Source organism: Erithacus rubecula (genome assembly GCF_903797595.1).
Source record: "Erithacus rubecula genome assembly, contig: SUPER_Z_unloc_5, whole genome shotgun sequence".
NCBI lineage: Eukaryota > Metazoa > Chordata > Aves > Passeriformes > Muscicapidae > Erithacus > Erithacus rubecula.
In genome coordinates this window covers 830714-853724 of record NW_027635819.1, presented here as the reverse complement: position 1 = coordinate 853724, position 23011 = coordinate 830714, and the positions used below count along the sequence as shown (strand labels likewise).

Genomic DNA, 23011 nt, shown 5'->3' with positions numbered 1-23011 from the left:
TTTGTAGCCTGAGACCACTGAATACAATTGATGTAATGTATCAGTCCAGCAGGACATCAGTATTTAACAGTGCAGGTGATTTTAACCCTGCAGAAGCTTTGTAAACACTTGAAGGAGATTTCAATTTACATCTACCTGTTGCCCAAGTCTTTTGACCCTACGAGTACTAATGCAGTAGACTTTGACAAGGCAGTGACAACTTCAAGTGAAAAGGACACCTGTAATGAAGATACTCAAAATCAAGAAATAGAACAGTTTATCATGGATAATTGTTTGTGAATCTTTAATATGTTCTCCAGCACTCTTTGCTAAATGTTGGGTTTGCCCTAGATACATCTTAATTTCTTCTAAATAGTACTCCTAAGAACACCAGTAAGTATCTACAGACACAAGCCCAGAGTGTTTAATGTTACACAAGGTACATCCCTTTATTATTGTAATCACAAAAACATGATTTTGTACAGGAATGTTTAAGTGAATATTAATCAATGCAGTTTAATTTTTTTCATAAAGATCAAGTAAACATACTACAGAACATTGTGTTGTAGAGAACAAAATATCAGCTTTCTGGCCTTGCAGTGCACATTTCAGTGCAAGTATTAAGACACAAGAGTGTTCAATTCAGCAATGTATTGCAGAACATCATGCCACAGTCCACTTTGAAGAGGGTCAGGACATGCAGCTTGTTAATAAAATGCTGTGGTATATAAAAAAAGCCACATGTTAATTCATAAAATATATAGTGGTTTATTTGGATGATTTAAAGTGATTTCACTGTGGAATTTAATTTTATCCAGGACAAACATCCAGAGTGCCTTGTCATTTGGAATATTCTTCTTTTAGGCAATGGCTTTGGCTTCAGGTAGGAATGCCTCCCAGTATTTTATTAGCTTGAAGAGAAGGAAAAATCACTCATTAAGTACTAGATACTGGAAAATACAATGCATACCTACCTTGTCTTGCAGTAAACTTGCCTCCACAAGACAAAGTAAGAACATAGGTACTTATTTGCTACAATTTTTGCATAGCACAAGAAAAAACAGATCTGCTCATACTATAGATATGTTGCCACATGTTGAACACAGTGTTATAGAATACAATTACATAGATTTTTTTTTTTTAAAGATCAGTCACTGATCATTACCACTAAAGATACTGGGTTTTGGCTATTTTTAAATGAAACAAAGCTGGAGGGTTCTATTCCTGCAATGAACGGAAGAACCAACCCCTGTTTTTCAAGCAGGTCTACTTCTCAGACACTGAAAACTGTGTTAAAGCTTTCCAATATTCAGTAATATTTTGTACTTTTTAAAAAAGCAATAAGCATTTAAGAATCCAAATCTCTTCAGTAAGTGTAAGCACATACTGATTGCAATTTATTCCAATCTCTAAATGAAAGTACTAATTCAGTTTGAGAAGGTGACAAGACCCTCTGCTTGCCCATATCCCTGAGGGAGCTTCTCCATTGCTTCCATGAATTACAGTTCTGCATAGGCTACAAACTGCAATCATCATGTCATTTGCCAATACAGTACAGACTAGTTGCTCTCAATGTACTAGAAACTGCTGTTCTTAAAGCCCATTGTTTGCTAACTAACCCAATAAGGAATGTATTGTTTATTAACTCGTACAAAGCTTAAAATTTATCTTACCTGCTGCTGTGTTTGCACTAACGATTCTAAGTACTCGATAATAACAGTTTTAAAGTCTTTCACTCGTTCCTTCTGTTAATAAATAAATTATAGCATATTAACTTCTCAACAAATTTTACTTGTAATGTCAATATTATCTACAGTAGAACTGTCATTTACTTGGACAAAATTATACATGCCTCAAATCTTCCCACTTCCTTGCGAATGGTTTTGGAGATCTGTTCAAAATCTTTTTCCCCTTGCTGAACTTTCGTCTCCCACTGGCAAAGGAAAGACATACAGAGGTCAGGTTTTGTGCTGTCCATTCAGTCTACCCATATCTGAACTTTTTTAGCACATTGATAGTCACTTAAGAGCTAAAAGGACTTATTTGATTTTTTTGGCCTATTTGACAGAAAATCTTAAAATAACAGTTTCAAATTTGTGTTATAGAATGTTACCAGATCAGTTACAACAAAGGTATCTTTATAGTAATGCTATCTGTAGATAAAATGTAAAAATATCTTAACACTGCTATTAAGAATATTTAACAACATTTACAAAATATTCTTTAGAAAACAAAATATATCTCAAAGGCTTTACTCACTATTCCCTTCACAAACTTAGGAACCTAAACCTGTCCAATCAAGCTTGGAAGAGCTTCAAGTTAGTTCCCCATAGTTTCTAACTCCAGAAGAGATGAGTAAATCTTCATCTCTGCCTCTTGTCAAGTATTTCATTATCACTATGATATTTCTGTTGCAAATGACAAGCTACCGAGGATGTGTTTATCTGCTTTCCAAAGCACAAGACTTCTTTTTCAGTGGCAACTGTTTTCATAGAAAGGTGAAGTAGAAACCTTACTGCAGGTATGATCACTAGAGGAAAATTCGGAGGAAGAGATGTTTCTTAGGGGATTTTGCCATATTGGGAGCATTGCATTCATGTAACAATATACGACACCAGGTCGTTTCTCCTTAGTTTCTGTGAAGAGGCATCCAGCTAGACAAGAAGGGATCATCAGCCTCTACATCGCCTGTAAGTGCTTTCACACACCAATTACATAGTTAAATTTAAGCTAGTTGTGTTGATAAACTGAGACGCCCAGAGCAGGCTAGCTGTTCTTTGAAATGCAACTGTATCTGTTCATATCAACATATTAACTAAGAACAAATACATTCAGTAACATTTATCTTCATCAGAAAAAAACAGCAGGGAAGCAACATGCTTCAATGTAGCATCATCATGTTAGCAATCCTGGTGTTACTGATTAAAAAAAAAAGAAAAAAAAAGCATTTTGTGATGCAGTGTCACATCTAGTGTGATATGAGATAAACATAATCTATGTTCCAATAAACACCTCCATATTTATATTAATAGTACAAAACACCACTAAGGAAAAGTGGATTAGCATTGCCCATACCTTCCTACTACATCAAACACCTAAGGACCCTAAGATTTCTGTGAAAGCTTCCACAGGCCTAATAAATTTAACATTTCAGTTTCATCATGGCCAAATCTCAGGTCCTATGAGAATTATCATAGGGTAACAGCTTATTGAATGAGAAATTTCTCGTGTGTATAAAATGGTAGCAATCTCTAGGATGGTCCTTCCTCCCTTTATCCACAAAAAAAACAACCAAATCACGGATGATGCACAAGCTGCTTAGCTTCCACTTTTCTGGCAATTCCTCCAGCCATAGAGTCCATTCAGCAACTCTGAACATGTTTCAGTGGCAAGTGAGAACTTTCAATTGACACATTTAAACTGTGGGCTTACTAAAATAAAAGCATTCTCTAATTATCCAGTAATGCAGGAAAAGTAATTCCTTCGTTAAAAAGCAACTACTTTAATATTGGGACTGGGAAAAGATCACTATTTCCCACTACTACCAGTAATCAGGAAATTTATTGTGCATGGATGGGTGACATCAGGAGAGACAATCAACAAAAATGTGGTCACACAAGAGTAATCGTAGGTTTTCTCAGTAAACAAAGGACTTTTTAAAGGAAAAGAAAATCACGTTAATGAGTAATTTCAATACTGTATGTGAAATATATCAAAGGGCAAAAAGAACAAAAGAGCATGTGGTTAGTGACCAATGAGGAAGCAAAACAAAGCAACTGTGTAATCTGCAATAACGTTCTCCCATTTAATGGGAGAGCACTAGAGCAAACTTAGAAAGCATTAGTGTTAAGTAATTAAGTTGTCCTACCTCTTCAATTTCCTTAGTGAAGCATGATAGAAAAAGTGTATAAATTATGATACTTCAACATGTTAGATTTACTTTTACTGAAATTACACCATATATACATGCACATATATATGGGTAGAAAAGCTGCATATTTAAGCAAAACATGGGAATAGTTCTCTATTAGCTGTCTTTGCTGGATTTACCCAAGTCATCTTAGCTTTAAAAACCAAGAGCTGCTCCTCTGCCTATCCAAATAAGCTGTTCACAGTTAAAAGCATTAACTTGTCCATGTTCCCTCCCTCCCATCTCCCAGACTCTGTAGAGACAGTATTAACTGTCTTACAGATCTTACAATGAGAAAAAAATTGCAAACATTTAGTGGTTTTAGTAAATTCCTTTTAAAAATTTCAGTAAATATGGGAAACAGCAAGTAAGTGATTTGTAAATAAAAATGATACAAAGCAGCATTAATGCAGAATGAATGAGCCAATGCACAAAGTCTGACCTTCAAAATAATGTTTGATAACATTACCTCTTTTATCTCATCTTTAGCTTGCTGTAATTTATCAGGTTTGTTGGCAAGTTGGAGCTTTGCTTCAGCTTCACGTTTTTTTTGTAAAGTGACCTGAGCATCTTGCCACTTTTGCCAGCATTTCATTCGATGATCAAACACACCCTATGAGAACAGACAAACTTATTAAACAACTGGAATTGTTAGAGCTATCTAAATTCCCAGTAGGAAAAAATAAATCTAGGATAAAGCTGGAACAAGTAGTATACTCAAAGAAACCTTAGCCCGTCTACCATATATTGCATTTCACTTGACATCATGCTTGCACAGTTCAATACCTTCCACAAATAACAGGCTATTCAAGAACCCTTTTCAGAGCAGACACCTCAATGCTACAAATTATTTTATACACCTCATTTTATCAAAATACTACTAAAACAACCAGTACGAAGTGCTCTATTATGCAGACAATTCTCTAAATGCAGATACTAGCAAACTGTTCATGCATATGGATTACATGCATTTTCAGCAACAAGTTTATGTAAGCAACAGACTAAGGCAGCAGAAGTAAAGTATACATATCAAAAAAAAAAGAAAAAACAAAAAAGAAAATAGAAAAGAAAAAGGGAAAAAGAAAAAAGAAAAGAAATAAAGCAAAGAAAATAATTATATATTTTCAACAATCTGGCAAGTTCAAAGATATTTCTGGACAGAATTCACCAATACCTGTTCTCATGTCTAAACCTAATCATGCATGCAGCATGGCTTACACTTATATTGAATATTTTCTTTAATGAGATGCAGATCCACAAATTGCACATTTTTTTCCTATTCAAAGACATTAGCAAATACAGAACACCAAATTATATTCTTCCACACTTAGGTATGCTTACTGTAACAGTAAGTAATCTGAAATAAACAGGAGCAGTATGCTTAGACACAGTAGAGTACAGTATCTCAAAATACTGTACACAATCAGTATTTCTTAAAGTAGATTTGCATTTTCTCTGGCTCTTACTAGTTCATTCACATTTTCAATCACAGCCATTTTTAACATTGGAATAACTCATGAATGCTTTCAAATTTACCTTGCTAGAACATCAGGCAAAAACTTAATCATGTTACATGAGCAAATGCACACATTCATTTACTCTAAACCGGTAAGCTGAGGAATGTGATTTAAACACTAAATCAGTACTTTTCCTAGTAGTACTCACTTTTACTGCAGCAATCAGACGAATGTAATCACCAAGCAGTTCTGAGAACACATAGAAATCAGCAAAAGCTTGTTCTTGATGCAACTGATCTATCTTCTCCTCAACCTCTGCAAGCTGAGACAAAGCTCTAGATAGAGCAGTGTGGTCCTCTGAGTTACCTAACATGGCAGCACTTTTAGCAAAGGCAGCGGTGTTGGCTGAAAGCTCTGAAACACAGGAGTATGTTCAGCAAGATTGAGTTAATTTGTTAAGTTTCTCTGCAGCATAAATCAGTGGAGCAGATTCTTTACACCAACTGAAAATAAGCTAAAGATCACAGTAGGACACACAAGGACAACACAATGAAACCACGTTTAGGAGAAAGACTCCTGTGCAAAGAAACTCAATCAGTAAATGCTTTGCCAAGTCTGTTAGTGTCATGCTTACTCTGTTCAGCAAAAGAAACGAAAACAAAAGTCATTTCAGTATTACCCAACTGCCTATTTCAGAGAAAATGCAAACCCACAAAACAAAAGCTAAGGCCCTTACAGAACAAATGTTCAGAACAATTTTAAAAGGTTTACGGCAGATTTTTTCCTTCTAGTTGAGTGTGGGAGAAAAAACCCCAAACTTTTCAGAAAATCATCTCACCCATGAATGGAATTTATTTTGGGCTGTTTTATTGACTTTAAGTAACTTTCATGACTGTATACTGTAGTGTATTGTCATATTCTGATATGTCTTAAAATAAAAAAAACAACCAAACCTCACATATCAGCATCTGAGAATGTGAAGTTTTGAGCTTATTTATTAACAAATACTGGTGCAACTGTCTCCAATCCTATGTAAGTAATCCTGTACAAAGTTTAGTTCCATGAAGGACCTTTGAACAAATGTTTGGTCCAAATTACTTCAGGCTAGTATGCAACTTTGCCCCTCCTGCAGAACAATCAGAACACCAGAAGTGATTGCAGAAGGAAGCAGTCTTCAGATATTTAAAGCCTATACAATTTAAACACAACTCTTAGAAAAAAATCCAATGAACCAACACTTCTTCAAATCTATAAGGCGTCAAATCAACCGTAAATAAAGATTTCCATTTTGCATTCCTTCTTAAATACTCCTTTGCCTTGAGGATAGGCAGCTAAAGATATTTTAACTGCAGAGAGTAATTCTTGATTAGAATTATGAGAAAGCAATTTACAACACTTTCATGTACTTTTGGAAATGCTCAAAGGTGACATCATATTTTAACATAATACAATATTATCAGAAAGCACACTTATAATCTTGTTGAGCTACAAATTCAAAACTGTGGTTTGTCTGGGGTTTTGTCTAGTTTGGTTTTTATTGTGTTTGTTTTTCTAAATAATCTGATGGAAATCCATCCCTGACAAAAAGCAACATAGGTTATTACAAATATAGACTTTCAGGTTTGCTTGTATCTAAAATAAGCAAATAAAAAGCTGATATTCTGTAACTACTTATCCTCCCAGAAAAGTTTACCTTAACAGTAGCTTGAGGGTATGTCATTATGCAGACTAAATTAAGAATAAGAAATTCCTGTGTAAGCACTTAAACTCAGTTTACAGAACTAAACTAAACTGAACTGAACTAAAAAATGTTTAAATGGATCTATGCAGCCATTTCTGTTCAGAAAGAAATTACTCTTGCCATGAGACCTAAAGATAAATTTATGGACATCTACTGTAGTAGAATCACTTGCTAGGTGTGATAATGAAACTGTGCAAGGTAAAAAAAAAAAAAAAATTCCAGATCATTATAGTGACTCTAGGAATGACAGATACTCTGGTTGAACTTAAAATTAAAGACAGGTATAAAAAAATACTAGAGCAGTTTAAAATAGAAAATATAATTAGAAAATTTTTGCACTAAAATACATTTTAGTGTAACTATTTTAGTTAAGAGTCTGACATGGTGAGCTCTTGTTTCATCACCATTTCCTAACCATTTCAGTTACCTTTTCTGTGGCAGACTAATGCTTCAACACTGGAATGAAGCTTTCTAAGTTGCTGATCCAGATTTTCAAATTGCTGCTGTTTTTCTTCAAACCACTGACAAAAGATGAAAGAGTCAAGCATTACAAATTAGATTACCAACAACATTTCTGGTTCTAAAGAAGCAAATTATCCAGGTACTTCCAGGGTGGTCAACTGATACAGCTAAGAATTCAAGCCAATAAGGAAATTAATAACCCATTTTCTACTTCTACAGCTTTAAAATGCAGTTGTTGAGGCTCATTAATTCATCTCATTATTCAAGCCGAAAAATCAGCTCTTACTGCATCCGATTCATTCATCTTGATTGTCATTTTGTTGACAGCGTCGGCAGCCTTGTTCACCATCCTCAATATTCCTGCTCCACTCAGAGCCTGGGTGTTAACTGCTCTCGGCAGCTAGAATTGAATGACAAATAAGGGCAAAGAGACTGGTTAAAAGGATGGAGGTTTAACTGGGCACAAGGGGGAAGAAAAGGATATAGTGTTTTCTTTACTCCTATGTGTTTCAATATAGTGGAATCTAATTTCTCAAATTTACTACTTCTACATTCTCAAGAGGAAAACTTAAAAATATAGACTATTTACTTTTCTTCTACATCTTTACATTTAAATGGAACAAACAAACCACTTGTCCAAAGCTGTTATGAACTAGCCAAATGTCCTAAATGGCTACCTATATGCTACAATGAACAAACAGCCACTACAGGAAGAGAAATGCTTACATTTGCAACAAATTAGACAACGAAAATTCTGCTACGCGTTTAATTGTAATGCAAGCCATGCACTGCATGCTGATAATAAAAGATTGATGACTTTTTGCTTTTCAGTATAAGGCTATAAGTGTACCTCAAGTATCAAGAGAACATGTTATCTGCTTAGGTACTGAGAAATCCTCAGAGTTAAATTAACAAACTTTAAATTTAATTGATATTATTATTCAGGCTAGATTGAATATGGCATACAAGGTGGCCCCTACGTCAGACCATTTACCCTTCATATGATGTTTTGTCTGTCAGCAGCATTGACAAACCCACCGTAAGTTATCTATTGATGCTTTTGTCAGTAGGGAGGCCTCCGTGACTCGTTAGGATAAATAAGACTCTGACATTAGCCAAAACACAGTTCAGTATTATTGTGAAACCCCTATGCACACTTATAAAGAGATGCTATGTATTTTTAACTATATATGTAATATTGTGAAAGGTACTGGATTAATAGTACAGATGACTGAAATCCTTATTCACAAAATACCTAGCCTGGCCAGAAGCACTGCCAGCATTTTCACTGTGTCCTACCAATACACCTCAAGCTGAACTCCTAGAGGCAAAAGAGCTGCTTCCAAGACAGTTTAATTTTAGATCTTACTTAACAACCAGTAACATCAGAACTGAAAAGACCAACTTGCCTGAGAAGCCACTATACAGCAAATAGCTTTTTGCCACTACCACTGTATGTTTTGCTAGAGACTGAGGCACACTATTACCTAAGTAGCCTCTGCCATTCTAGCCAATGAAGGGTATGGTCCAATTGGATTTCATATTAATTTAGGAGATTGGGTCTCAATACAAACACATTTGAATATATTCTTGGTAGGTTACCATATTTGGAAATAAGTAAGAGAAGTTAAAGCAAGATAAATACCTCAGAACTTTCCAAGAATTGTCTCAAATCTGGATCCTGTAGCAAAGTTGGGTGCTTTACTGTTCGTTGTAGATACCTATGATTTTACAGATTAAAATATCAGGTAACAGAACAGATTTAATGAGCACATTGACTGAACATAATGCACTGTCATACACTCCATAGCACAACACAACATAATAAAGGTTGGGTAGTGTTCTACAATACAGTTTGTTTACACCTGAAACTCCTTAAAGTGGGGCCTGCTGTATCTGTATGTTGCACAGTGGTAAAACAATAAACTTCTTATTTTAAATAGCTGAGTGAAGACATACTCCTTTTTTAACCAGTTTAGGCTAGAAAAAAAAAATGAGCTTTTTTCCCCCACACAGTGCAGTAAACAGGTAATTTTTATTACAGGTAATTCTGACTGATTCATTTAGAATTATAGAAAATCTTGGATGAGTGAGTTGATTTTGGTCTAGGTATAAAGTATTTGTATGCTGGATATACTACAGTCTTCAATCTCCATTTACTTCTAAAAGACTCATACATACACAAGTAAACTTTAATGCAACTCCCTTTTTTTTTTTTTTTTTTTTTTTTTTTTTTCACTTCTGCTTAGACCTCAAGTGCAATTTTTTGTCCACCCTCCATTAGGTATGACCATCAGATCCTCATCTGGTTTTTCTTGAAGAAGTAAAGGATTGCAGTAAAACTATTTTACACATTAGATTGTTCAATTCTTTTTCCTTGTTCCATACTCTGTATGAAGTACAAGTTAAGGTTAACACAGCAGTATACCAGGAGTAGGACCCTCCCCTGACAAAGATACTTGAACAGTATCAGCCCTCTATCAGTGCTGGGTGACAGAGATCCAATATCTCTTATGCCAAAATTCAGCAAGTCACATCAATGTCATCAATGTACATCATCAGAAGCCCATTTTACTTTCCAGTGAATGAAGGTCTCTTCACCCACCTTCCTGCCCAACAGCTGATTTGCTATGGAACAAATATATTGCTGAAAGTGTTTCAATTCCTTCAATGCAAAATGTCTACAAAAACTGGAAATAGTAGTTTTACTTAATGAACCTCTGCAATCTTAATTTTAAGCCTGAAACAAGTTAGCTGTAATAATTTTTACGAATAGGGTTACTCTTTCTGTTATTAATGGGCATTATTCAATTTCTACACAAAAGACAGCTGTATACATCTCCAGAATTCTTTCAAGTACAGATCACCAGTGTTGTCATTACAGAACCCATATAATATATTACAAGTAATTCTGAGCCTAAATAAATTTTAGTTAGATACACACATTACCTTTCTAGAGCTGCTCTTCTTTTCTCTACAAATTCAGTAGATGAAGAATCTTCTTTGCCTACTTTAACCTTGGTCATGCCTTGAAGGAAACAGCATCGTATTGATTTTATCACAGATAAATCATTAACATAACTGATGTGATTAGAATATAAGGCTCACCTAAGTTTGCATATTTAAATCAAATTATAGTGAAAAACACTACATAGAAACATTAAAAGAATAAAACTACTCCATGGTTTTGTGGAAGTAGCTCTGTGAAATACTCAATTTCCTGTAACACATTAATTGTGACTAATAGGTAAATAAAACTAGCTTAATTTGCATTTATGAAAAGAATCTAAATACTGATCAGAGTCTTACTGGCAACTTCCAGAAAAAAAAACCAGCTATATAAAGCAGAATGCAAAAATGTCTTCAGTTTACAAACCTATTCCTTGGCATGCTTATTAGCATTATTTTCATTTTACTATGTTTTAAGTTCTAAAATTAGTAATTGTTAAATTAACTAATGCAAAATTACAAGTACTGAAAATTCTGAACTGAACTGCATGGAGAATAAAATCAGCCGAATAAAATGTATGCAGCTTTACAGTAGTTTCTCTGACCAAGACTAGAGTGGCAACCAGTTGTTGACGTATCATGGCACGAGAATTAGATTCAACCTCAGCAACAGAGCAACTCTTTAACAGTGAGACTGAAGTCACTATTTTTCATGCTAAAGATCTAAATTTGGAGTTTGGTAACCTGAGTTCCATCAAGAATACCATGAAACACTACACACAAATAATTATTCTTATTTCCTAAAAAAACAGGAAAGAAATTTTCTTATACAGTCCAGACATCTGATTCCTAGCTGTAGTATATTTCTTATCTGATACTTTTGTGTTTCTTCAGCTACAAGTTTTGAGATCTGACTATATACTCATTCATCTGTCAGATCAAGAGCTCCCTAAGCTCCTCACCCATTCTCCCTTCTGGACTCAGAAGTCTCACACAGTATAACACCTGGAGAAGACAAGCAGCAAAGCTTTACTCTTAACCTCCCAGTGAAGCCTTAGTTTTTCCCTCCTCTGCAACATAATGAAAATAAATCTGATGAAGATTTTTTTTTCCCAAAAGTATTCTACACAACATAATATAACTAAATACATAAATTTGTCAGTAACATTGAGTATATCTTCAAATACAAGAATTAAAGTATTCAAGGGAAGTTGAGGTAATTAACATGCCTCATCTTTTTATATTACAGTATTACTATACAATGGTATTTTACTGCAGAAAGAAGGAAATCCTGTGGCTTAATACAAAAGAGCCTTTACAGCTGAACTTTGAATAGAAGTTCACAGGGAAAAACTAAATACACAAACAAATGACCCACATGAGGAATTCATACCCTGTAATAATGCGAGTTATTTCTAAATATCTTGCCAGATTTCCTTCTCTGCTAATATAAGCCTATTTAAATGCAAGTACTAAGGACTGTTTCTGTAGACCAAGCACTCTTCTAACCCTTCACAGGAAAAAATCCACGACATAACAGATTATTATAACTACATGCTTTTGAACAGAATTCAGTAACATCTGTTACATTCAACTCTAAAGAGGGAGTTTTATGCTCTTTTGAAAATATTCTAGAGTCTGAGTTTTCTCAACTACCTGTAGCTTAAAGTCTCTACACAAGGCTTTGAAGCGCCAGCCAGTGCTTGTTTGCACTGCACTCCCACCATTTTACTGTCTTCCAGGTGTATCAATTTTGATGGTTTTGTTCAAGTGGCAGCTGAAATCCAGCTGAATTCGACTGTGATGCAAGCACTGTATTTTCATGTAAATGCGCACTGTCATAAATGCCTTAAATGTTGTATCATCCAAAGGACATGATCAGAAGCCTCATTCCATTTCCATAAGCCCTGTTAGCATTTGGAATTAAAGTTATGTTTTTGTTATAGGAAAAACTGATTATCACAGAATTTCCCATTACTTTCAAGAACTACCAAAAATTCAGGTCAAATTTTCAGTCTCACAGGTTTAAAAACATAGTGCTTTTCCACAGAAGTAAAATAATGAATTTTTCAAGCCTTATACTGCCTACATCTACTCAGTCTAAATCTACTCCCACTTAAATGAAAAACTGCTGCTCTGATTATCTTTACAGACTAAACTGTTGAAAAGAAGCCCTGCCATTGCCCACACAGCAAACAACACTCTAGATTCAAATCACTTATTTATATCAGTAACACAGAAATCTTTAACAGGCTTTCCTGTTTTAAATATTTATTTATTTTGAAAGAATCTTTCCTACTTAGAGATCACAAAACTGAAGTTGTTTTAATGCATCAGGCATTCAAGTCAAAAGGTGTTTTAATGCAAAAAACCTTGCAAAAACTTATGAGATTTGCATTCACCATGATCAAAAGAAACAAACAGAAGTATCGGATATCTGGAGTGTGTATGAAGCTCTATATATTGCAGGCAATTGATAACAGCTCAACTTAAAAATAAACTTTATTTTAACATCCTTGTTTTGGTAGATTAATCTGCTCTTGAAGGGCAAGAGCAAAGAAAGAATCATAGATAAGAGACACAAGGCCATGCATTAAGAGATATTCTTCCCATTATCAACACTAGACTGAGCTAGGAAGAGGCCATTACATACCTTTCCAATTTAATATGAACTTTTTGAAAATACAGAACACCAAGAATACTTGTACCAACTGAGAAGAAGCAAGCAGTATATATGTAGAGAAGTAATTTGCATTCAGTATTTAAGTGTCACCTTATTGGAACTGCACTTACCTACAATACTTTTTTCTGGAGCTGGAGGCACAATATAACCAATATGCATGTATTTTGTTGCTAATTTGCTGTGCAGGCCAAGAAAATCACTGAATCTTCTTTTAACAGAGAATTCGGTTTTGTGGAATATTGAAAGTGATGTCTTAAAAAAATAAAATCATTGTGAATTACTGATCCATCTCAGCTATAATACAAAATATTCAGAAATTTTTGTTGCACTTCCTACCTTTGTTGTTACTCTGTATGCCATATAAGCATTCATGCCATCTCCTGTAAGAAAATTGAAATACTTATCCCAGGGCAAGGTAGTATAATCCTGCCATATGCTTTTTAGTCCAAAGTATACATTAAATAAATTTCCATTTAGATACTAAAAATTGCCAATGGAAAATTAAAGACAAAATCATACTAAAATCTAAGAATAGTCTTCAAGGAATAAGACAGTCTACCACCTGAATTTCTATGGGCAAGGTACTTACCGACTTTCTCTGGGTCAGATACATTGATTTCTATATCAAACAAATCTCCATTTGCTTCCTCTTCAATCTAGGAAAAAGATATACCACGCTTAATAAGGTAATGGACATCCATATTATGTATGTGTAGAGGGGTAAGGATATACAGGAAGGAAAAGAAGAAGTCATTATGTTTGTGTAATTATGAAACATTTCCAGTCTCCAATGTTAATATACTAACACTGACTGTGGCTACAACTAAAATTCTTATGCTGAACTTGGTAGTGCTAAGTTTACAGTTAGACTCAATGATCCTAAAGGTCTTTTCCAAGCTAAATGGTCCTGTGATTTCAGTTTTAAGCCCTACTGCTAAAGCTTCCAGAACAGTGGACTTAGGGGTCTGTTCATTATATCATCTACAATGCCAGCAGACACTGTGGTTCACAACCACTCTCATCTGCAATGCTTCTAATCAAAGGACAGACATTCCTTTTCATTAACAATATCTGTAGCAGAAGAGCTTAGGAAGGAAAAGGCAACAGATATAAATTTTTCTGATACTTGTCTGAATTCTAGTCTTTCAGAATTTCATAATCTTTTATGTACTATACCTATGTTTGCTAAAAAGAGAGATCTTAAGGAACACCGTTGCAGAAGGGACAATGCCAAGGCTGAAGGGCTCAAAACCAGAATCAAATACCATCACGTGGTATCTGGTGAAGTAGGCATCACTGAGTCACAGGTAGGTCGTGTTTGCAAAGTCACTGTCTAATAAGAGAACCCCCTAGAATGAATGGCATTCAGCCATGTCCACACTTTGACTGGACACCAAATGTAAACAGCAACATTAAGTCTACAATTACCCTCAGCTCTTTGTTAGCATGCAGGATAATGCTAAAACTGCTTGTTCAATTTCCCCCTTAGGAACAGCTTCAGAAATACAAGCTGACACCAACATGCTAGTTAGAATTATTTTACATGAATAACATTTCTCATGTATCAAGTTCTATACACACTTTTAAAGTTTCTATTCTGAAGGAATAGAACGTCTTACTCCTAACACTACCTATCTCAAATATAATCATCTCAGTAGTGAATTCTTACAGTATTTTCATGAGTCAAATTCACAATTCTTGTACAAAACAAACAGCAATGTTTGCCATGTGTCATTTTAAAACAAGAATAAACTTTAAAATCCATATGAAACATTTCCATGGTTTTGAAGTTTACAGCATACCTCTTCTCTGGATCTATCAAAAATCACTGGGGCTGTCACACCTTTCGATTCCATTCTGGGAGCTATTAATGTAGTAGGTGTTACAGGAGTGACTGCAGGAGTAGATTCTGGTGAAAGTATTGGGTCCCTCTCCGGACTGTCCAATGAAACTTCTTCTGTTGCTTCTAGATAAATATTTTGAGTTAGCAACAAATTTCCTGAGCAACACAGATGAATATGCATCACAAAGAAAACAAATATGCATGACAAAGAATGTTGATGAAATAAATAAATAAATATTTGTGCAGAATTTTTTCAATGCATGGTTAAATTTTTTTGAATACATAGTTAAAATCAGATATGACATTTGGGCTTGTAGAGCAGAATGGGTTAAATTAAGATCAATATTGCCTCCTTTTTTTTTTGCACACTGTTCAGTAAAGAGTCCTTTAAAGTAGTCACAAACCACAAATAATTTCTTTCTGAAAGACATATTGTGAACACTCATTACCTTTTTATTACCACAGAAGCAGCTCTTACTCATCACCTGTTTAGCACTCTGAACAACAGATGATTTATTCATATAGGCTGCTCTACAAACCTCACTAACTGGTTTTGACCACAGACAAACTATATATTTCCTGGGTATACAGAAGTTCCTTTCCTAGTTCAAACAAATGAGTAACACTGCGCTCTCACTAGACATGCATTTTCAAGAATTCCAGTTTCTTAAAAGGTAACATGGACCACAGAACAGTAATTTGATACTAAAATTGAGTTTCCAATAGACCTCAATCCTTTCACAAACTAGACTTCTGTGGGTAGTACTTACCAAACAGGTAAAAAGGCACTAAACCAAAGCAGACACACATTCTGGCATGAGGCTAAAAAAGTTTACTGTCCATAATTTCATTTGGGAGCATATCACAGAATTGCTGAGTTTGGAAAGCACTTTTGAAATCATCTAATCTAGCCTCCCTGTTCAAGCAGAGCTCTAGCTAGAACAGGTTAAACTGGACCAAACCCAGATGAATTTTGAGCATCTCCAATGAGGAAAATCCACATCTTCCTTGACTAACCTGTGCAAGTGCTTGACCACCCTCACCAACAAGAAAAAAACCCCAAAGCAAGCATCACCCCCTTGCCCTCACTGAAGTCAAACAAACAAAAATATAAGATTTATGTATTATCTGGTTTTCAGTGTGTGCCCTCCTGGTCTGTCAGTGGGCACTACTGAAAAATCAGGCTCTCCTTCTCCATTCCCTACCATATAGTACTTATGCACACTACAGGATCCTCCCATCCCAAGCTCCTACTCCAGGAAGAACACCACTAGCTCTATCTCATCTCTTATGCTGTACCCTTTATGGCCCCAGGCATTTTCATGGCCCTGCACAGAAACCACTCCCACCTGTCCACGTCTCTCTTGTGTTGGCTCAGACCTGGACTCAGCACTCCAGGTGTGGCTTCACTGGGGCTGAGCCAAGGGGAATGATTAATTCCCCTAGCTTCTGGCATTTATTTTCCTAATTTCATATTACAGATTTTCATAGTATTTTCAAACTAAAGTTAAAACCAAGCACCTCATTATATTCTTGATTTTTAATATGAACAAAGAATCTGCAGCCTTTATTTGAAAATAATTATTTTCATAGCATTGCTTTATTCTTACTGCTAAATCTTAAAGAACATAAACATCTGCTAATGCTTCCTTTCCTCAAATGCCACAACAAGGACACTATATCTCAAATCAATAAGGAATTTTAATTCAAAACCTAAGATCAGGTGGGAAGTCATGCTGAGGCAGTTGCAAAAGAGCTTTTAGATTGGCAGAATAGCAGCATTTCAATAAGAGGCAATTCTCTCCTTCGGTGGCTAACAGCATTCAACATATATTTATACAAATGAATATGTCATAGAAACATTTCTCAGAAAAATATGCACATACATATGTATTACAGTATACTATATACATGATGAAATATAAAATATAGAATATTTATGAAATAAAGCAATTGCACTTTAGTGTTCCTTTTTTCTATCACTAGCTGTATTCCAGGATATTCAGGAAGCAAACCATTAACAACCACTACATATGTCTCTATATCTTCAAATTCTGAACAGGTTTAAAAAACAAGCTGCTAAACAATTCTGAGCACATGGATTTCCCACTTTCATTAGCTGAGAACACAACCTTCTTATTGTAAACTATAACTTCATGAAAAAACTGTGAATTTAATGTAAGAAAGAAGTACTGCTATCAGATGAAACAGAAGCACACTTTGGCAGTATTCCTCTTTTTCAGACTTGTATCTACACACACATTAGTATCATAAAGTGATCCAAGTTGTGCATCAAATGAACTGCAAGCAGGATTAGCAAATTTTTAAAGCTGTTGTCTGGCATTTTTTTATTTTCTGGAAGGAACTTACCCAGAGAAAAAATCTGTTTGTTTGAAAGCAGTAAGTCAGTTATTTTAGGAAGAAATGAGAATTTATGCCATTATACCTCTCACTGTAGGTTTGGCATGCCTCCAGACATTACACAAATCTAGAAGCATGACATGGAAAGGATATGGAAGGGGATGATGGGACTGAGTTGGGAGTCTGATGATGGGACAGGGAGAAAGTTATTGCACTTTTTGTTTAAAACAAAAATATTCAAGGATTCTGAAAGGAAAATGAAGCCTTAGCTTCATATAAAACATCAGGCTCTTATGTCTAGCTATTTTTCCCCCTCAGAAAAGCAGCTTCCAGTAGAATATGAGCTGAAGATTTCTCATGAGAATTTTTCTTTTTTGAGAATTTTTTTTTTAAGAAAATTTGAGAAAAAAAAAATCGAGAATATTTCTCAAGAGACCTATTTCAGGTTTCTTCTGATAAACTGTGGCATTTTTGCTTCTTTACTTGGAGGAATAAGATGACACGGTCTGATTAAAAGTTTTATTGATAATTCTTCTGCTTGTTTTGCAGGTGTTTTTCTTTCCCTATGTAAACATTAATTTGGTAGGCTCCGTAGTACAAACTATGGCACTTTCAGAAACATTTGCTTAATCTATTAATTTTAGATCTTCACCTGAAAACTTAGCATTACGTTGTGGTTTTGTGGAATAGTTTATTGTTGGCTTTGGGTTTGACAAGTTTTGTGTGCTTGTGTGGGTTTTGTTTGGTTTTTAAAATATCCAGTATCATTATTGGCATGAAAATTGAAATCTACAAGTCTTTTCCAGGTTAGTTCTGAAGAGCTTAAGTTCTCACTTAAAGAGGCAAGCAACTGCTCTGTACAACTTTTGGGAGGAAAACATTGAGACCCAATACTTAGTATCAGCTATGGGAGTTACCAGAAGATAATAAGAACTCCCATCAATCTACCAGCGTGTACTGCTACACAGAAGTACATACTTTACAATCCACAAACAGGCTTTGTTAGGGATAACTGTCAAGTTGCTTAGCTCCAAAAGAACATGAAGATATGTCATTCAGCTGTAGCAGACAACTACATATGCTTAATTAATATTCTAGAGCCAATCACAACAAGTTTCTATCAACAGTCAAGCATAGGCCTTAATCTCAGCTTTACACAGAGCTTGTTTCTTTATTTTTCACCAGCAGTTTTTGTGAAATATCATCTTAGAAAATGCAAGTTTGAAATTCCTCACTAGCAGCTCACTTCAGCCACAAGTTATTTTTGCTAGTCACACTTCCAAATGTCTGACCTTTAACATTCTGACATAGCTGGAATTATTAAATTGGCTTATTATCTTTGAAAGTTTGCCCATGTGAACATATAAATTTGAAAGTAAACTTAAGCAGAAGCTGTTACACAGGAAACAGGACAAGCCATTAATAAAAGCTTCTCTGGGCACAGCAATATTTCAGAGATTTAACTGAACCGACTGTAAGAACTACTACACCCAAGTAATTGCCCATGACCCTTATTGCTGTATCAGAAGTACTAAGCATAACTTTAAAGACAACAGAAATAGTTTTAATACAACAGTTGGACACTAATATAACCACCTTCTGACTTTGAAACTGTAGATTCACATGCTTTCATGAATTTACTTCTTGCAAAATAACTGAATGAGCAGATTCTAAAAAGCAGCAAGGCATTTGCACAAGCTCTTCATATCAGACACATGACATGACAACAGCCTGGCAGACACCACCAGCTGGAAGCTTTTCTGTTCAAATGGGCCTGAAGAACATATCTTCACTGGTTTAGAGAATTATATCCTTTTCTGTCTCAAATACCAAGAAAAAAGCCCAAAGGGAAATAAAAAACCCCTACAAAACCAAATAACACAAAACTCACTAAACCAAAACAACAACCCAGTGAAAACACATATCACCCCAACCCGCAACACAGTGACTTTTCCTCAGGACACAATAGCTAGACACTTCAAAAACATGATCCATTCCCAAACACATTTCAGAGCTGAAAAAACAAAATAACAGTAATCTTTTACCTGACACAGGACATGAAAAATTATAGTTTTTCACTTTTTTAAAGAAGGTGATGGAACACTGATCAAACTTCACAGATGAGCTTGCCATGTCTTGCTCTACCATGAGCACCAGAGGTAGAAAGCACAGACACCTGTGCTCTTCAAGGGCAGTTCATGGCATATTTGTGCAGTCATACGCTGAACTTTGGGTCAACATTTTGGAACATTGGTTCAATATCTTGTTCTTCACTGTACAATAGCAGGTTATTGACAACCAAGTTTTAAGATGTATCTCCAAATTTCTCAAGATACATCTAATACTGCCTCACTTGAAGCACTGACCTTTATGGTCTCCACATGTAAGAGCTCTGAGAGGTAAGAAAGTAATTCTTCAGGCCGAATAATCAACATCACGACCTTTATTCTAAGGATGAAAGTTTTTAAGTGGGTTTAGCAAGACAGTTTGCTTTGTCACAGAACCAAGAACCACATTAAAATTTACTTGTCTCCAATGACAGCAGAAAAACTAATTTCTCACATTTCTGAAACCTTGTTTTAATAGTTATGAGTTGCCAGAGATAAGGTAATGAATATCTACATTGTACATATTATTCTGTAGCTGTCACAGAAACATAATAGCAAAGAGGTTTTAAGCATAATCAAAAAAGCCTAAACGATTTCCCAGGTTCTGTCCTGCATTAAAGCTGCAGAGAAAATCTGTACTGCTTCACCTCCTTTTCCATTATGTTGCAATACAAAATGGAACAATGGAAATGTTTTTTGAAGTCTACAACAGCTAGAGAGGTATACCATCACATTTTTTACAAGTCTGAAAAGCTTTAATTATTTCTGGCCCTGAAGAATGGCAATCAGGAGCCACAAACAGGATTTCCTTTACCTGGATTTTAAAGTGTCTAGTGATTAAATATGAAGGAACAACAGAAGTTACAAAGCTCTGGACTTCCATTTCTTTTCTTCTTCACTTAAGTGTTCCTATAAGCTGTGCCAAGTTAAGACTCTGGAATTTCAACACATAAGAGAAAAACCACATCATATTCACATTTAAATTAAATTCTACTTTCCTAGAAAGCCAGACTTACACAATCATGCTGGAAGCAAGAATCTAGGAATCTCATCTTGCCTTTCTCAGGCTGTTTCTATACTATCTAGCAAAACAGTCCTAAGAAAGAAAAAGTGCTGTGACTGCACAGCACTGGAACACAAATTCAGCACAGTTTTTCAGAATGTATTTTGAGAATGACAGCAACACAAACACAGAAGTTCCTGACTTGGGTTCAACTGCATTATACAGACTTCTTGCTTAGAACAGGAAACTGTGAAAAACATCATATTTTATCTCATGCTCCACAAATCACATTTGTTTTTTTCCTCTATATGAGAGTATTAGACTCACTCTGTACTACAAATTGAACTTTAAAAGACCAGTCTTAGCTGAGGTAGACACGGAGTGTTAGATGCCTTCTTATCAGTGCTGCAAGCATTTAAGAGGATGTCCTACATGGCAAAACCCAAACTCATTAAATCAATTCCATGTGTTATTCTCACAGCACTCACTTCAGCTGAAATAATCTGGCTGCAAACACTTGTTCCTTCTGTCTGACTCCCTTCAATATTTACTCCAGTCTCCCTTTTTCTTAATATTATCCAAAGGAGAATTGGCTTTCTTAAAATATCCACTCCAGATGGCTCTATGGTTATAAAAAGCTGGCGTTATATACCAAAGCTAAATAACCAAATTACTGACTGGTACTAGAAAACTTCATTACTAAAACACTTACGGTCTTTGTAAATTACAAAGCAAAAAAAAAATGCATAAAGAAGTAAGATCACCTCTCTATCCTTTATTCCTTTTTTCTCTTAAAACATTTCCAGAGAGGTACTAAACTAGTCAATACATTCTAACAGTGTCATGAACAAACATGTTCAAATACATGGAAACACAAATTATGGAAGTTCAGTACAAATGTAATGGGCATGAGTATATATGCACTTATACAAAACAACCCAGTACTAAAGGTTATAAAGTTTGTTTTGGAATGATTACATCAGGTAATCAACGAATATGAGAGCACTGTATTCAAAGCAGACTGTCAGCTTCTCAATATGAAACAATAAGGAAAATTATAATATTGAGATGTAGCATTCAGAAACATCTTATGCAGCTAATATATTGCAAATAGTACACTTCCTGTATTGGATAGTTTGTGTTCCTACAACTGTAATTGACAGCAACAATAACCCATGTTAGGACAGCTGAAAATTGACACTAAAATAGCAACTGATTTATGAAGCTTTAGAAGCATTCTGTCTATTAACAGCTCACTTATCAGAGCTTTCACATCTTTTTCTAAAGCGTGCAATACTATCAACTGTGAGAGGTACCACCATGCACCAGTGAAATTATAGGACGGGTCCCTTGTGCCAGTTTGCTACCTTTACATTAAAACAAGAATAGAAGGAAATACTTGCAATACAATCTGAATTCTCTCTCTCTCTTTATAACTGGAGAAAAGATCAAATACATGATTATTAAGTAGAAAACAAGAAAGTAACTTAAGTAATGCATTTCCACACAAACAGATTTGAACATTCTGAATCACAAAATGACAAAGACCATTCTTACTGTCAGCAGAACATATTAGTGACCAGCTCAGCACTCCCACACTACACACTGACAGTACACACCACTGAGAAACCTATAAACCAGCTTAACTACAAGACCTATCACAAGAAAAAACCTGTACAACACTGTCAAAGTACTTATAAGGTTTCAATCCTCCCTCTCAGAAAAGTACACTTCTTTCAGTCCAAGGGTAAAAGGGTTTGTGCAGGCATGATAGAAGAAAATGGTAATTACCAGCAAAGAGGTCTTCTCTATCCCCATCCAGCATGATTTCTGCTGGCTTTGGACCATTGGAGTTTGTGCTGAGGTCTTCTGCAGGAAGACTCGCTGGCTCTGGAGATGAAGGACTTGACTGTTTTTAAAAAAATAAGCAAAATAATTAGAAGAGAACTAGTTGCCATGTGTCAGTACATAAGAATTATTGCAACATTCTTTAATTGCAAAGAAGCAAAAGAAGACTAGGGAAAGGAAACCCTGTCAGCTATTTCCATTTCCTATTCCTAACACAGCAACAATGAATAAAAGATATGACTAGTCAACAGTTCTTTTAATTTCTTCTTTTGAGAGAAAAAAACAGTCAACAGTTTCTTCAGGTTTCATTAATGTGAAATAAAATTGCTATAGAATTATCTAGAGTTTATCAGTAATGCCAAATGCAATCTGATTATTAGGTTCCTCCTAGAGAGGCTTGGATTTAAATCTGGATTTGTACACAGCCAAAAATCAATAAAGAAATCTCCAAGATATTCTTTTGTTCTACGATTGAAAAGATTTTGCCATCCAAATAATTCAAGGCTGCTTGGAGCTGTAAGAAATTTTGATAGCTAGCAACAGGAATACTGTCACAGAGGATCAGAGGATCACATTGAACTTTACATGGAAGCTGGGCTTGCAACAGATACACTTTTTAAACTGAAGACTAGAACTTGCCCTGTTGAAGACACTCAGGAAAACCAAA

The 23011-nt window shown here is 35.2% G+C and overlaps 1 protein-coding gene across 1 annotated transcript in view; it reads right to left on the bottom strand.

Annotated features, from left to right (window-relative positions):
* Positions 1 to 727: 727 nt before the first annotated feature.
* The window catches only part of SNX2 (sorting nexin 2), a 29930-nt gene continuing 7646 nt past the window's right edge, over positions 728 to 23011 (bottom strand). The window contains exons 2-15 of the mRNA XM_079331609.1: positions 22288 to 22405; positions 14984 to 15147; positions 13771 to 13837; positions 13518 to 13561; positions 13292 to 13433; positions 10499 to 10577; positions 9195 to 9270; positions 7836 to 7949; positions 7515 to 7608; positions 5555 to 5760; positions 4359 to 4502; positions 1832 to 1912; positions 1653 to 1724; positions 728 to 890 (exon numbers count right to left, since the gene is read on the bottom strand). Of these exons, the coding sequence (XP_079187735.1) occupies positions 840 to 890; positions 1653 to 1724; positions 1832 to 1912; positions 4359 to 4502; positions 5555 to 5760; positions 7515 to 7608; positions 7836 to 7949; positions 9195 to 9270; positions 10499 to 10577; positions 13292 to 13433; positions 13518 to 13561; positions 13771 to 13837; positions 14984 to 15147; positions 22288 to 22405 (1452 nt within the window). The 3' untranslated portion in view covers positions 728 to 839. The remainder of the gene's footprint in view (positions 891 to 1652; positions 1725 to 1831; positions 1913 to 4358; positions 4503 to 5554; positions 5761 to 7514; positions 7609 to 7835; positions 7950 to 9194; positions 9271 to 10498; positions 10578 to 13291; positions 13434 to 13517; positions 13562 to 13770; positions 13838 to 14983; positions 15148 to 22287; positions 22406 to 23011) is intronic.